The sequence below is a fragment of the Dermacentor variabilis genome, chromosome 2, assembly GCF_050947875.1.
Source record: "Dermacentor variabilis isolate Ectoservices chromosome 2, ASM5094787v1, whole genome shotgun sequence".
In the NCBI taxonomy this organism is placed as follows: Eukaryota; Metazoa; Arthropoda; class Arachnida; order Ixodida; family Ixodidae; genus Dermacentor; species Dermacentor variabilis.
The window spans coordinates 102232121-102246011 of NC_134569.1; the positions used below are offsets into that span (position 1 = coordinate 102232121).

The following is a 13891-nucleotide window of genomic DNA, read 5'->3' on the forward strand; positions in this document are numbered from 1 at the left end:
GAACAGAAATATGATTGGGGGAGTAGGGGCGGACATTCTTCTGTGCACTCATGGATTCACGTGAAATGCGGGGGCACGAAACCGCTACTGGAAATGCTCCACACGGCAAGAAACGAAATGAGACGAAAATAGCTTTTTTTACTTCTCCTTAAACGTATTATCGTTCGCGGAATGCCATATTACTGGATTGGTGTACGGCAGCTACAACCTTGGTTAGTGTTAATGTGTATGCCCATACAGTAACTCTAACGTTGGTATAGCTTGGTAACGACATCTCGTGACGCAGAGTTTAATCCTGCTGTTACCTATCCGTCTCCCCTCCGCTCCTCCTCCACTTTCCTCCTCGTGCGCCCTTCTTTCATCTCCCGCTGCACTCCGCGTTCGCTTTCATCTTTCGCGGCGCTCGTTCGCTCGGTTACGAGGTACAACAACGCCGAGGCACGTCGACGCTCGACGGCGGAACGGGCGCCTGAGAGCTGTGCTCTAGAAAGAATTTGTGCGTTTTGCTTCGATGTGAGAGAAAGTAATAAAGGATTGTCTCTCGCGGGTGCTGGTCGCGACAGCAGGAGAAAACCTCTGTCGTGAAAGCAGCTCGCCTCCTCAAATCAGAGAAACCGGAGATCTTATTTGAAATATTTCATATCTCAGCCAACACTCAACCTTCTTTCTTTAATTATTGCGCTGGAACGCTCCCCGGACGACGTTTTACAAGTTAGTGTATATCAATAATGTTACGTTTCGCCTACGACGCGCGGTATAGCCGGCGCGGATGCAACGGACGCCGGGGCTTCGTTCAAAGCGGCGAACATTTTGGCCCGTTCAGCGCTGCTTCCTGCCAAGCGCGTCCAGGCATGTTTCAATGCCACGTGTCTTCGTGTGTGTGTGTGTGTGTGTGTGTGTGTGTGTGTGTGTGTGTGTGTGTGTGTGTGTGTGCGTGTGCGTGTGCGTGTGTGTGTGTGTGTGTGTGTGTGTGTGTGCGTGTGCGTGTGCGTGTGCGTGTGCGTGTGTGTGTGTGTGTGTGTGTGTGAGCTCCTCTCCCCATGCCGAGGAGAGGAGCTCCCCAACTGTGAAGCGAGGAGGTCTGGCCGGCGCCGGCCCGGCGGATGCGTCACTTCTCGTCTCAACGTGTCCAGGCGCCGCCGTCACGTGCGCCTCATCCCGAGCCGTTCCTTCTTGCCCTCGACTCCGAGAGTATAAAAGCAGCTGCCCCCGGACGCCAAGGGAGGCTTCGAATTCTTCCGTCGAGTAACGTGCTCTCCCGTTTCTCCACTTCGGTCGACCTGACCGGCCGCTCTTTTGCGTTGGCCGCCAGGCCAACGCTACCCTTGGGGCTTGCGACCCATTTGCAACAATAAGCAAAATTTCTGATGAAGCCTGGTGCGAGCTTTTTAACAATCTTCGAAATGTGCCGGGCGCTGTCCAAGTTGCAGCAAGGTATAAGAACAGGCTAGTTGATAATCCATAACTATCACCTACTATCATACCTGGGTATTGCGGCATGTATAGTGTTTCCCTGTAGATACTTAGCTTGTTTTTGGCTTTGTGCGGTTCCTTTCACTGTTCTTCCATTTCCCACGTGTATTTCAATCGGCCGTCATATGTTCATGAAGTATCTGTGAAATTGAGAATAAACATTGAGTTGCAAGCCAGCGCTTGTGTCTGTCCCCATTATTCGTCCCCTGTTTCGTTTATGCTCACTAGACGCTTTCATTGCTGCTTAAATGTCATGGACGTAGAAGTTTTCTCTGTGTTATACTTCGGAAATTAGCGACGGTGAGCCAGGAACCCTGGCTGTGCGCTTCGGTGAAAATAAGAACCGACGGGGTCCCCGTATCTTCTAACTGCTACAAGGCTGCTTGCGGACTGAAATGATTGATGATTCTGCGATTTATTAATAAAGGCACGTCCACAAGCGAACTTCCACAAGAATAATCGAAGCCGAGAACACCACTTGACTTATCTGCATACTGTCTTAGTGCAGTGAAAATGAGCGCACTGAAAGACGCTAACTGTTTAAAAGATCCTACAATATTTGCGGCGTATTTTGCTTTAGTTGTCTTTACCATGCTGTACTTTGCTTGTTTTAATAGTATATTCTAAATTCGTAAACAATTCACCTTGCGCGGCCTAAATGTCCGGCTTCCAATATGCTGAAGATGTTCATAAGTTATTTCCAAATATGCGCAAGATGTGCTCAGTCTGTTTACAACATGATAGCGTGTCACTTCAAATATTGATTCGACATATTTGATTCGACCATGCTCCTTTATTCAGTAAGTAAGCGCATGTTTCCAAGTTTATAAGACTAATATTCTTATTTCGCATACCTGTCTTCTACTTTGCTATCGCAATCTATGCCCCGCCTTTCGGACGAAACTGCGACTTTTTTTTATATATCAGCAAATTGTAAATTGAAAAACTGGTCATGAATTAAAAATAAAGATGAAAGCTCGGAACGACCACCTCCAATATTGTAGCTTCTTCCTGACGACAAAGGCTTTCTGCAGGAAAGCGACGCGATCTTCTAAGTGTTCCTTGGTGTAGAAGCACGACCCACGCAGCCCAGTGAAATGAAGTATAGTAGCAGGAAAATATAGCGCAGTGTCCTTGGGCACGCGCCGATTTCGAGCGTCTCGCAAATGCGAGATAACCGCGATAAAACCGGTGTACAAACTCCATAGCTGACCGCGCGACGTGTGCATGCTAAAACAAAAACGAGCACAGAAGAAAAAAAAAGTGCGGCTGTACATGCCATCGCCAACGATTTCTCGCTTGTTTCTGTGGCCGAAATCTGCCACGCCAAGCAACTTCGTTGTTGTCAACAACACAGGCATGTTGGTAAACCTGTTCCGCATCGCGAATAGGCCCTTAGACATTTGCATCACGGTGCCTTGCGTCTCTTTTGCCTTCCTTGGCGAGTTAGCGCCACTTTTCCGTATCGGGTATGTGTGTTTCTAACCTGTTTCTTCTATAGCCTCCTTCGCGGGCCGATTCCAAAGATAGCGCAGTTTAAATATAACTTCCACTGAGTATATGCTCCTGGGGCTGCTTGTTGTGGGATGATGATTATTATTATTTCTGTCGTCGTCGTCATCGTCATTGTTGTTGTTGTTGCAGTGATGATAATGATGATGACGACAAAATATGGAAGGCGACTCAACCTCTGGCTGACGTCGATCAAACGTCGCCCCAGCACAGCTGTCATAATAAATCACACGGTTCACAGACCTTTATCACCCCCAATACGACCAGGAAGACGTATTTCATCGACTTCAACTAGACGATGAATCGCCTTCCAACATTTTTATGGATACTCACTCGCAGAACTGTTAGCCCGGGTACAGTACTGCGCAATAAATTGAAAAATAACTTTAGCATGGTGCGCTTTGCTTGAACGACCACCTTGTCCATGTATGTACGCGTAGCCCCAAAAGCTTCCGATAAGTCAAAATAAAAAAAGGGTCAGAAGTTGCTAGCGATTCGTCCTGCTTTTTACTCAGTGACAGCGGCAACAGCTTGGTTTGTTTTGGTTTGGTGCCAACGGATACGGCTCATCCCACTACAGGGGATCGGCCATGAATCGGGTGGCAGTAGGTACAAAGGGCAGCACACTTGAGAGTGTGCTGCCCTTTGCGCATCTTGCGCATATTTGGAAATAACTTATGAACATCTTCATCATATTGGAAGCTGGACATTTAGGCCGCGCAAGGTGAATTGTTTACGAATTTAGAATATACTATTAAAACAAGCAAAGTACAGCATGGTAAAGACAACTAAAGCAAAATACGTCGCAAATATTGTAGGAGCGGGAACAGCCATTGTCGTCGTCGTCGTCGTCGTCGTCGTCTACGTTGCTGTTGGTGGTGGTGGCGCAAGACATGGCTCGTACCCACTGTAGGTGTTGGTCTCACAGAAGCCGCATACCCATGTGCCCTACAGCCATATGGCCATTCGCACAAGAAAAAAAAAGAAGAAAGAACTCCCCCCCCCCCCCTCCCAGTGGTGATCGAGCAATAAATGCGAAAGAATTTCCTTAGCATTACGTCGTACTTCTTTGAAGTCCCGTATCCATGATATAAAACCGTGTTCCCCACATTGCAAAGTGTTGTTCAGGAGCTCACTCACACGACACATCATGTCCTGCCTCGTCGAGGCGCTAAGTGTAAACTATATATATATATATATATATATATATATATATATATATATATCGGGTGATTCAGCGAGCACTTTCAAAAATTAGTAGAAATTGCCTGTGCCAGATAATTCATGAGCTGGTCTACTCGAAGAGGCGGACATTACTTTCACAAAAAGTTTGAACGTATAATCAAATAATTAACAAAAATTCACTAATTCCGTAACTAATTCCCTAATGGCCCATATTGGAATTTACACATTCCAGCCGTTGACTTCGCAAGGCGAATTTACTTGGAACGAATTCTCGGGATGAAACCAGTTTCGAGACATTTATTCCTGAACTTTGCGGAGAAATGCATTGGCGTTCCAGTTACTTTCTTAATTAACAAAACTCCGTTTTATGCATTAAAGCACAAAAGCAACTGCAACGCCAATGCATTTTCCCGGCAAGTTCGGGAATTATTATCTCGAAACTAGTGTCATCCAAGAGAGTTCGTTCCAAGTGGATCCACCTTGCGAGCACCATGTCTAGAATTTGTAAATTGCAGTACGGTCCATAAGTTGATTAGATAAAATCTTAATTCGTGAATTTTTGTTAATTAGTCGATTGTGCATTTGAATCTCTCGTGCAAGTAACATCCGCCTCTTCGAGCATACCAGCTCGCGAACTAGAATTGAGCTATCTGCCACATGCAACCTTTAAAAATTTTTGAAAGCGTTCGCTGAAACACCCTGCACCATACATGCTCTCCTACGCTCTCCCATCCACTCTCTACCACGCGACCGGCTTCCCATAAGTGCACTTCTTTTTTTCCACTTTTATACTCCTAGTGCGAACGCATTAAAAGAAAGAAAGGAAGAAAACATTTGAAGCCACCATGAAATTAGAACGTGATTTCGCAGCGCAGTAAGAGCGCACCACCATCGGCAACCCAAGTTGCGGAACTCTCCGTAGAATGAACTTGCGGAGAATTGATAGAGCGGTCCCGTGCCCTCAATGCATCCCGACTGAACTGCGTCGAATGATACGAGGGATTGGTGGTCTATAAACCTTGACGGAGGTTCGAGGAACATTCTGCGGCGGGAGGATAAGCAGCGGCAAGAAAGGTGGAAATGACCGATCCTTCAGGCACAAGAACCCATACTTTTCGATGCAGAGAGCATTGTCTTCGTCCCGTACGTTATTGCCTCGCCTAGCTTCCGAAATACGTGCACAGCAGCAGAGACACCCGACTCTCAGAGTCTACGTAGACAACCAAGCTCCGCACTTATTGTTAAGCGTCAATGCTGCGTCGGATATGCAGGGTAGTAGTTAGAGTGTGCGGCTAAGTTCAATTCCTACTGAGGAGGGTGTGGGTGGCGAAGTTTTAAACCCTAGCTTTCGTTGTCGCAGCATCACTCCCGCACTTTGGTGTCCGTTTATTCGTCTAACCTTTATCGAATGCGCAGGTGCACAATGACGTCATATAGTCTTATATCGGCTTATACGCTTCTACTTGCCTAATTCGGACCACGCACTCTGCACCCTTTCCGCACCATTATTTCTCACACCTAATCAGTCCCGATCTCCTGCGGCGTTTCTCGAAAGGTTGTGCGCTACATGTGTTCTTAGTTTGTTCTCGTGATTTGTGACGCATACGCAGAGTAGCGAAGCATATAAACGCGCGAAAATCGTCAGCACGGCGTCTGTTGGGCAAGAGCAGTTGCGCTTCGCAAATTACTGGAAAAGGAAGGTGCGCTGAACTATTAACCAATCAGAAAGGTGCAATTGACGTCATCAGATGTATATACATATGACTACAGAAGACCTTTTCTCTCAGTTGTGAATGATATGAATGACACCCCCTCGTGAGGTCCAGAAAGCTGCGGCAGAAGAAGAAAAGAAATCACCCAAAGCACGGATGCTTCCTCATCTGTAGGTAAGGAGACCTGCCTGCATGCACATTGGACATGCCATGTGCTGTGTTTTAGTGCATCGTTCTAAATGTTTCTCTCTCTCTCTCCCTCCCTCCTCTCTCTCTCTTTCTCTCTCTCTCTCTCTATCTATCTATCTATCTATCTATCTATCTATCTATCTATCTATCTATCTATCTATCTATCTATCTATCTATCTCAACTCTCTCCAAAACTAACAAAAACTTCGCTTAACATGGACAGACGTCAAGGATTTGTTCGGCATGACTTTTGTTCTTATTCATGAGGGTGAAACTGGGGATCAAGAAGTTGCCTGGGCAACCACAACAAAATAACGGTGACAAGTTGATGACGACAGCTTAACGGAAACGAGTGATGCCTCCCCCCCCCCCCCCCCCCGTCCCACTCCACCCATCCACCGCATTTTTGTTCGCTTGTTTGCTTGATTCCTTGCCTTTTTTTTTTTTTTTGAGCTTCTAGCGGCAGTCGCAGTAAGTTTGATGCTCCGAATTAAGGGCAAGTCTGTTGACGGCAGTTGACGTGTCCATGGCGTTTACCGCAGTCTCCGCATTACCAAAGGTTCTTTGCGGGTTGATGTAAGGCTTACATTCTTATGGAAATATCTGGGCCCGTATTCACAAGAAACTCTTATGTTAGAATTGTTCGTGAGAGCAAATTCCAGCGAGTGCTGATGCTGGAAATATTATTAGAGAAGGTGGCCAGCCAATGGCAAATAGCAATTGCGAACGAAAACCTTTGTGAATTCGGCGCCTGGATTTCTTTTTTATTTGATTCATTGAATACACACAATACAAAATACGGTTCGGACCCATAGCCTTCACGGCTAGCTTGGGGTTCAATAACAAAATATACATAAGAAGAACAGCGTACTTATTGTACGAGACAACTTAAACACACGTTATTAAAGCATTTTTACAGGGAAAATATAGGGTAAGCAAAAGACTATGTTATGACAACAGGGTATACAAACAGAAAGACCTTGTCAGCATTCATGAAAGAAGTTCTTTAAGCACTGTGCGATGTTATGGCCAGCCTTTACACTGTGTAGTAGTGCGTTCCATATTGTAGCACCGTTGAACTACATGAGACTCTGTCCATAAACATTGTGACAAGGTGGTAAGTTGATGCAGTTTTAGTAACTGCCCTCGTGTTTCATGACGGAAAATGTAACATTGTGATGGGTAGCGGATTATTAAAATGTATTATTGCATTAACTACCTGAGCAACCTTTACTTTATACGCCTCAATGAACGGCAGAACACGAAGCCGTTGAAAGACAGGTTTACTTGGATCAGTATGTTTAAAAAAAGGTAACTATTCGTAGCGCACGTTTTTGAAGACCGGCGACAGCTAGATTCTACGGTTTTTTATGTACTGCCCAAAGACCGTAAACAATAATAAATGCGACTCTGTATAAACGCAAAGTAAAGCATCGTAAAACTCGAAAGTCAAGACATTGACGGGCTTTTAACAATACATGACAACCATACGCCAATTTGTAACATGCCTTACCAATTCGATATTTCCGATGCATATCCGATTCAAACCAAATTCCTATATACTTCTAGCGGCATACTCTGTTCCGTCGGACATTACTTAAATATATAGACAGGGAGTCACAATTCGTTTCCTTCCTCCTGGCATAGAGGACTACAAAATTGGTTTTGTCGATGTTAAGTGTAACCTGATTCTGCGTGAACCATTTCGCGACACAACCGAGTTCTTGCTGTTAGTGTGACAGTTACCGTGCCTTTTGCTCTTTTCTTAAGAGCAACAACTACGACTTCTCAACCTCCTTCTTCTCCTCCTCCTCCTACTACTACAACTACTACAGTTACTACTACTACTACTAATTCGCGACGCTTCGCACCAATTACTGCGCGGCGTCATTATAGGTGCGATTTGAGATTGCATCGCTGGGCTGTGTTCATCCCTTGGCGCGCTGCCAGTGCGTGCTTGCGTATGCGCGCCTCGAACGACTGCCCTGCCCTTGGGTCCCGTCGTCACGTAGGCGGAACCACGCGCAAAGAATGGGCAATGCTAAGACCGTTGCTCGCAAGGGCTTGTGCGGCGTGCGGCAACGGCAATAAATTCTGGGAATGCGCCCGAGAAAACTCTTTCCGCGCACGCTCAACGCTCCGCTATGGTATAGCGAGGAAACATACCTGCTGTCTGTGGCAGAGGCTCCGCATTGCGCAAGTGTCTAGTGGTGTCGGCAGTCGCGAAAATATTGCCGCACATAGGGCGTTTTGGGTCCCCCGTTGTTTTGGACTAGACTGCAATGGGCTAAACGAGTCAGCATTTTCTAGGAACGCCATTAGAGGACGAGGAGTCACTCGTCTGTGGTCGAAGAACAGCTTCGCGCACCCACTGCCTTTACCTTGGCGTCTCGAAAGTAGCCAATAGTAAACGCCCAACGAGAAGTGAAGTCTTTTCTTTTTTTACTTTCTTTCCTTTTTTTCCTTTTTAGTCGCTAGGAAAACTCAGATGACTGTTTGCTCGAAGGAAGAGCTAAACTGCGGGGTGTAATAGGTAGAGTCGAGTCCTACGCTTGTGCACACACCGGTGGCAATATACAGGCCTGCTCCGTGGGCCACCTGGTTGTTTTCAGCTTTGTGGTACTTAGGGGCGAAATATTTCATTCGACAATGAATCTGGGTCGTCGTCACAACATTCTACTCTGCATCTTTGCTTACAGACCCAGAGCGCATACACGTATACGCAGTCTGTGTACATGTATACATGTATATAGACTGCACCGCTTCGAAGAATAGGTGCCCCGCCACGCAACGGAAGATCAACGTCTCCCCTTCGCTCACGGCGACTGTTTCGCCTCAAGTGCGCCGGGAGCACACGAGACGCAATGCTTGCCGGCGCAACGGGCGCAATAGGCGCAATGCAGAAGAGCTACCTTCACTTCGACAAGTATCTTTCGCTGTCAATAGAGCCACAGCTTGTTCAAGATTACACGGTTAATATGCCCTCATGTGCAATGTAAGTGTACTGCGATGAAAGCAAAGATAATACACGCTTTATAATTGCACACGGTGTGCAGTGCCCCCACTGGGATGTAGACATCTATGGCATTCTGGCGTGCGACACCTACGTTATGGGCCTTGCAACGCTGCTGTAGCATTCGTGTTGAATTCAGCGCAAAAAAAAAGAAACTAACAGGGACGGCGAGCAGAGCACGAGCGTTTTCTGTCGTTGTTTGGAACTTCAATATGAATGCGAATCAACAGTCCCAGTTTAGCTTTCTAAATGTTTGTCTGCTAAGAACACCTGTCCTCTACTTAGATGCTAGTGCAATGGGCTCCTCACACATGTGTTTTTGATTGATTGATTGATTGATTGATTGATTGATTGATTGATTGATTGATTGATTGATTGATTGATTGATTGATTGATTGATTGTGTTTGTGTGCGTGCGTGTGTGCGTGTGTGCGTGTGTGTGTGTGTGTGTGTGTGTGTGTGTGTGTGTGTGTGTGTGTGTGTGTGTGTGTGAGAGAGAGAGAGAGAGAGAGAGAGAGAGAGAGAGACAGACAGACAGACAGACAGACAGACAGACAGACAGACAGATAGACAGACAGATAGACAGATAGATAGACAGATAGACAGATAGACAGAGAGACAGATAGATAGAGAGACAGATAGATAGATAGATAGATAGATAGATAGATAGATAGATAGATAGATAGATAGATAGATAGATAGATAGATAGATAGATAGATAGATAGATAGATAGATAGATAGATAGATAGATAGATAGATAGATAGATAGATAGATAGATAGATAGATAGATAGATAGATAGATAGACGACGTAATGAATTGCAGGATTCCGGATAAATTTTGACCACCAGTTTTCTTTTGTTTTCTTTTAGATGATCTTAGAAGAGCTATGAATTCGGTTGGTTGGTGAGCATTCATCTTCCTGGCGCTATGTACTGGAAGACACTAACAGAGACGAAAGAAAGGCAGCAGTAAATAAGTCACGAAGTGACACGGAGGAGCGCAATCTTACTTTTGCGCGTGTTTTGCGCAACATGTTCATCTGGGCGCGCTTCTTATCTGAATTTACTTCCTTGCACGTGCCCCTTAGCTTGAGCTCCCCCGTGTCACTTGGCGTCCTCTTTACAACCAGTGCTCGTTTCGTTCCTGTTAGTGTCTTCCAGTACAAAGCGCAATGAAAATAAATGAACACCGTAAGCTCCTTACGCGAGCGTCTTTTTTTTTTTAGATTCTATCTCTATCAAAATTCGGCCCCCGCGAACGCGAAATGATCCTGCGACGCAGTACTCATTATAGTACACAAAAACGCCCTATGGCCGCTTTTCCTTGTCCTTTATGTTATTATTTATTTATTTGTTTGTTTGTTTATTTATTTATTTTTGAAACTGGTGTCATCATCGAATTTTATTTCAAGTAGACATGACGAAGTCACCGGCTACAATTCGTACAATATAATATGTGCCATAATATACTTTGTTTAAAAGTTAATTAGCTGAAAAAAATAAATTATGTGGTTTTACGTGCCAAAAGCACTTCTGATTATGAGGTGCGCCTTAGTGGTGGACTCCGGAAATTTCGACCACCTGGGGTTCTTTAAGGTGCACTTAATTCTAAGTACACGGGTGTTTTCGCATTTCGCCCCCATCGAAATGCGGCCGCCGTGGCCGGGATTTGATCCCGCGACCTCGTACTCAGCAGCCTAACACCATAGCCACTGAGCAACCACGGCGGGTGTTAATGAGCTAAATTTGTTAATCACTCAGCAGCCTAACACCATAGCCACTGAGCAACCACGGCGGGTGTTAATGAGCTAAATTTGTTAATCAAATATTCACTTTTACTTCATGTGCAAATAACGTCCACCTCTGAGAGTAATCCATCTCAAGAAGTAAAATTGCGCTACCTGCCACGGGGTATTTTTTAAAATTCTGCTAATGATGTGAAAAAAAAAGGAGAAAAAAAAACACCCTGCATAGTGCCTTACCGCACAAGCGATTTACAAGTGCGTAATTGGCGGCTGAGTACGGAGCGGAATGCAGGAGGAAAAGCACTGCTAAAGGAGGAGTGAGAAATTCCCTAGCGGGCGCCTATATGTCCTCATTGGTAATCGCGCATCATAAGTGGCGCTAACGTCTCTCGCATGCCGCCGCGGTAAAAGAAACAAAAAGAGGCGGCGATAGAAACGCGAGAAAAAAGAAAATAAGTATACACCCCACGGTATCTTGCATGAAGTACACGTATACGTTCGTGGGGAATGAGAGTGTAGAGCTGGGAAAGAGGCGGAAAAGCGAAATGAAGGAATAAAGAATGGCTGGAGCGAAGAGCAATCATACCTCCGAATGCCAATGCAAATTTCGCCGCGCATATCGAAACGAAGGCGGGAATGCATCGCGCCTCAAAACCGACCGCACCTCCGCAATGCCGTTGCGACAGATATACGTATGTATGCGCATATACGTGGCGAGTTTGCGTGTGTGTGTGCGCTAGAGAATATACTATTACATGTCAGGCCTTCCTCCTTCCGCCTCTTAGTCGTCGGACGAGGTCGCCGCGTTTGGAAACGTAACGCGACCGCGATGCCTCCCAGCGTGAAGCTCAGTCTTGGTTTTGGTCTTCCTTTCTTTTATGCGCGTTCTTCTCCTTCTTCTTTTTATTATTATTATTATTATGGATATTATCATTCTCGTAACGTCCGCGTGCTCGGTTCCAGTCTCTTGAAGCTTTTTCACTTGCTGTCCGTGCAGCAATCGCGATTGTGCAAGCAATTCTGTCGCCAGCTTCGCCTCCCTAAGAGCTGGACGTATGCGTTGCGCGCTGTCTTGCATGAAGAATTCGTGCCTGCGGACGCACGCATGTTCGGATGCATACGCGTACCGACGTGTGAAGTCGGAGGCATCAAGTGCAATACAGGCATATATGTTGGTTAAGAAAGCATGGAAATCACTTCGCCCGAAGGAAATTGCGCTGGCACAACCTAAACTGGCACGTGCCGAAGTGAGGCTGCTAGGTTAATTCGTTTATTGTCAATATCGTATAAGCTGTTCTATAGTTATACCGGAGTATACGATGCAGCAAGCCCATTGTTTCCATTACTCCTATAAGCTGTTAGAACTATAGAACTATAGAACTATTGTACGTACTATACTATGCGGTATCGTACGTACTATACCGCAGGTATACTACGAACGATACTGTGTAGTATAGCACGATCGGCCAAACCAGGACACAGCCGGGTCGACTCACCGAGAACGAAGATGGTGGAGCAGACACTTTCGGCGCCCATGCCGGCGATGAGCCTAGCCACAGCCAGGCCCCAGTGCTGCGAGATGAAGAGCGGCATCAAGTTGGCCAGAGCGCTCACCGCAGAGAGGCAACCGATGGCCACCCGACGACCGAACCTGCATGCACAAGCGCGCAAGCCGAGTGAGTCTTTAAGCACGGGTATCCGTATGCTACGCTTATACGTGACGGGATGTTCACATCTGTCATGTTCACTGCTGAGAGACCTGGGAGTTGCGCGATTATGTAACACGACAATCCCGAAAACAACGATGAATTCAATAAACCACACCGAATGTTTTAACCATTATCGATCTTAGGAAATAGGCGGCCGAATTCGCAAGGTTTTTTTCGCTCGTACGAGCCTTCTGTTATTGGCCGGCCGTTCGCTATCGCAACTGTCAGGCTCCTGTTTTTACAAAATTCGTTCTAGCGTAGCAAGCGCTTTGTGAATGCTCGCCCAGGGTTTATCTCTACGTCTGTGATCCGATCGGTGTCCCGCCCAAAGTTACCACCGGGATCGGCCTACAGTGAACGCTGGATGATAATAAAGGAGCAGAATCGAACGAAAGGAACCCTTACATCATACCGGTCCATTGCCAGTATTCACAAAAATGTCTTACGCTAGAATTATTCGTAAGAGAAAATTTCAACCAATCCTGATGACGGACATATCTTTAATGAAGCCTGCTGGCAAATGGCAAGGGACACTCACGAAAGAAAAGATTTGTTAATTCGCCCATTATCTCTTACGGCACCATTCCACGTGATCATGTCTTAAATTCCCTGAACGCCACTGTTCTAAAGAATACAGACTTTACATACACGCCTCCTCCCCCCCCCCCCCCCCATGATGGTCTTACCGTAAAAAAAAAAAAAGGAAGAAGTAGGATCACAATCGGCATTCAGCTCGGTCTACCAGCACGTACTTCACCCTCACGTTAGCATTTTCCTGCAATTGGTTCACCGACTGCATATATAGCAGGACCCGTATTCACAAACCAATTCTTCCGCCTGAACTGTTAGTAAAGGTAGGTCCCATGAAATCGCGACGTTGGTAATAGTGTTAGCCAAGGCCAAAGGCAAACAGCTTTTACGAGCGAAAAGCTTTCTGAAATCTATGGCCAATGTTCTGGCGAAGTCAACTTTGAAGAAAATGTTCCAAAAGCCAAGGGAACTCATACTTTAACGTTTTTTTTTTTTTTATCACTGACTTTACTCAATGATAAAGTATAACAAAAACAGACGTTTCGCCACCTATGCGGGTGACATCGTCAGTACACAAATGACACCAAACATGGAAATACATCCTATTTATGTATGACATAGCGCCGCAAACATCCGGCAGGGGACCACGCTCTAATTCATCCGAGTACAAGTAAAATTTGTGTGGTTGAATTACTGAATTCGTAAATATTTCTTAACAGCTCCTAAAAACTTAGAATGCGTTATATGCGGACAAGGTTTCGAACAGGCCAAGTCATATGCTGGCAACGTTTTAAAAGGTATGTGATTTAATTTTAGATAA

General features: G+C 45.7%; 1 protein-coding gene across 1 annotated transcript in view; it reads right to left on the minus strand.

Moving 5' to 3' along the window:
• LOC142572424 (solute carrier family 22 member 3-like) overlaps nt 1-13891 on the minus strand; it is a 46231-nt gene that overhangs the window by 25998 nt on the left and 6342 nt on the right. Inside the window, exon 3 of the mRNA XM_075681526.1 lies at nt 12328-12482. Within this exon, the coding sequence (XP_075537641.1) occupies nt 12328-12482 (155 nt within the window). The remainder of the gene's footprint in view (nt 1-12327; nt 12483-13891) is intronic.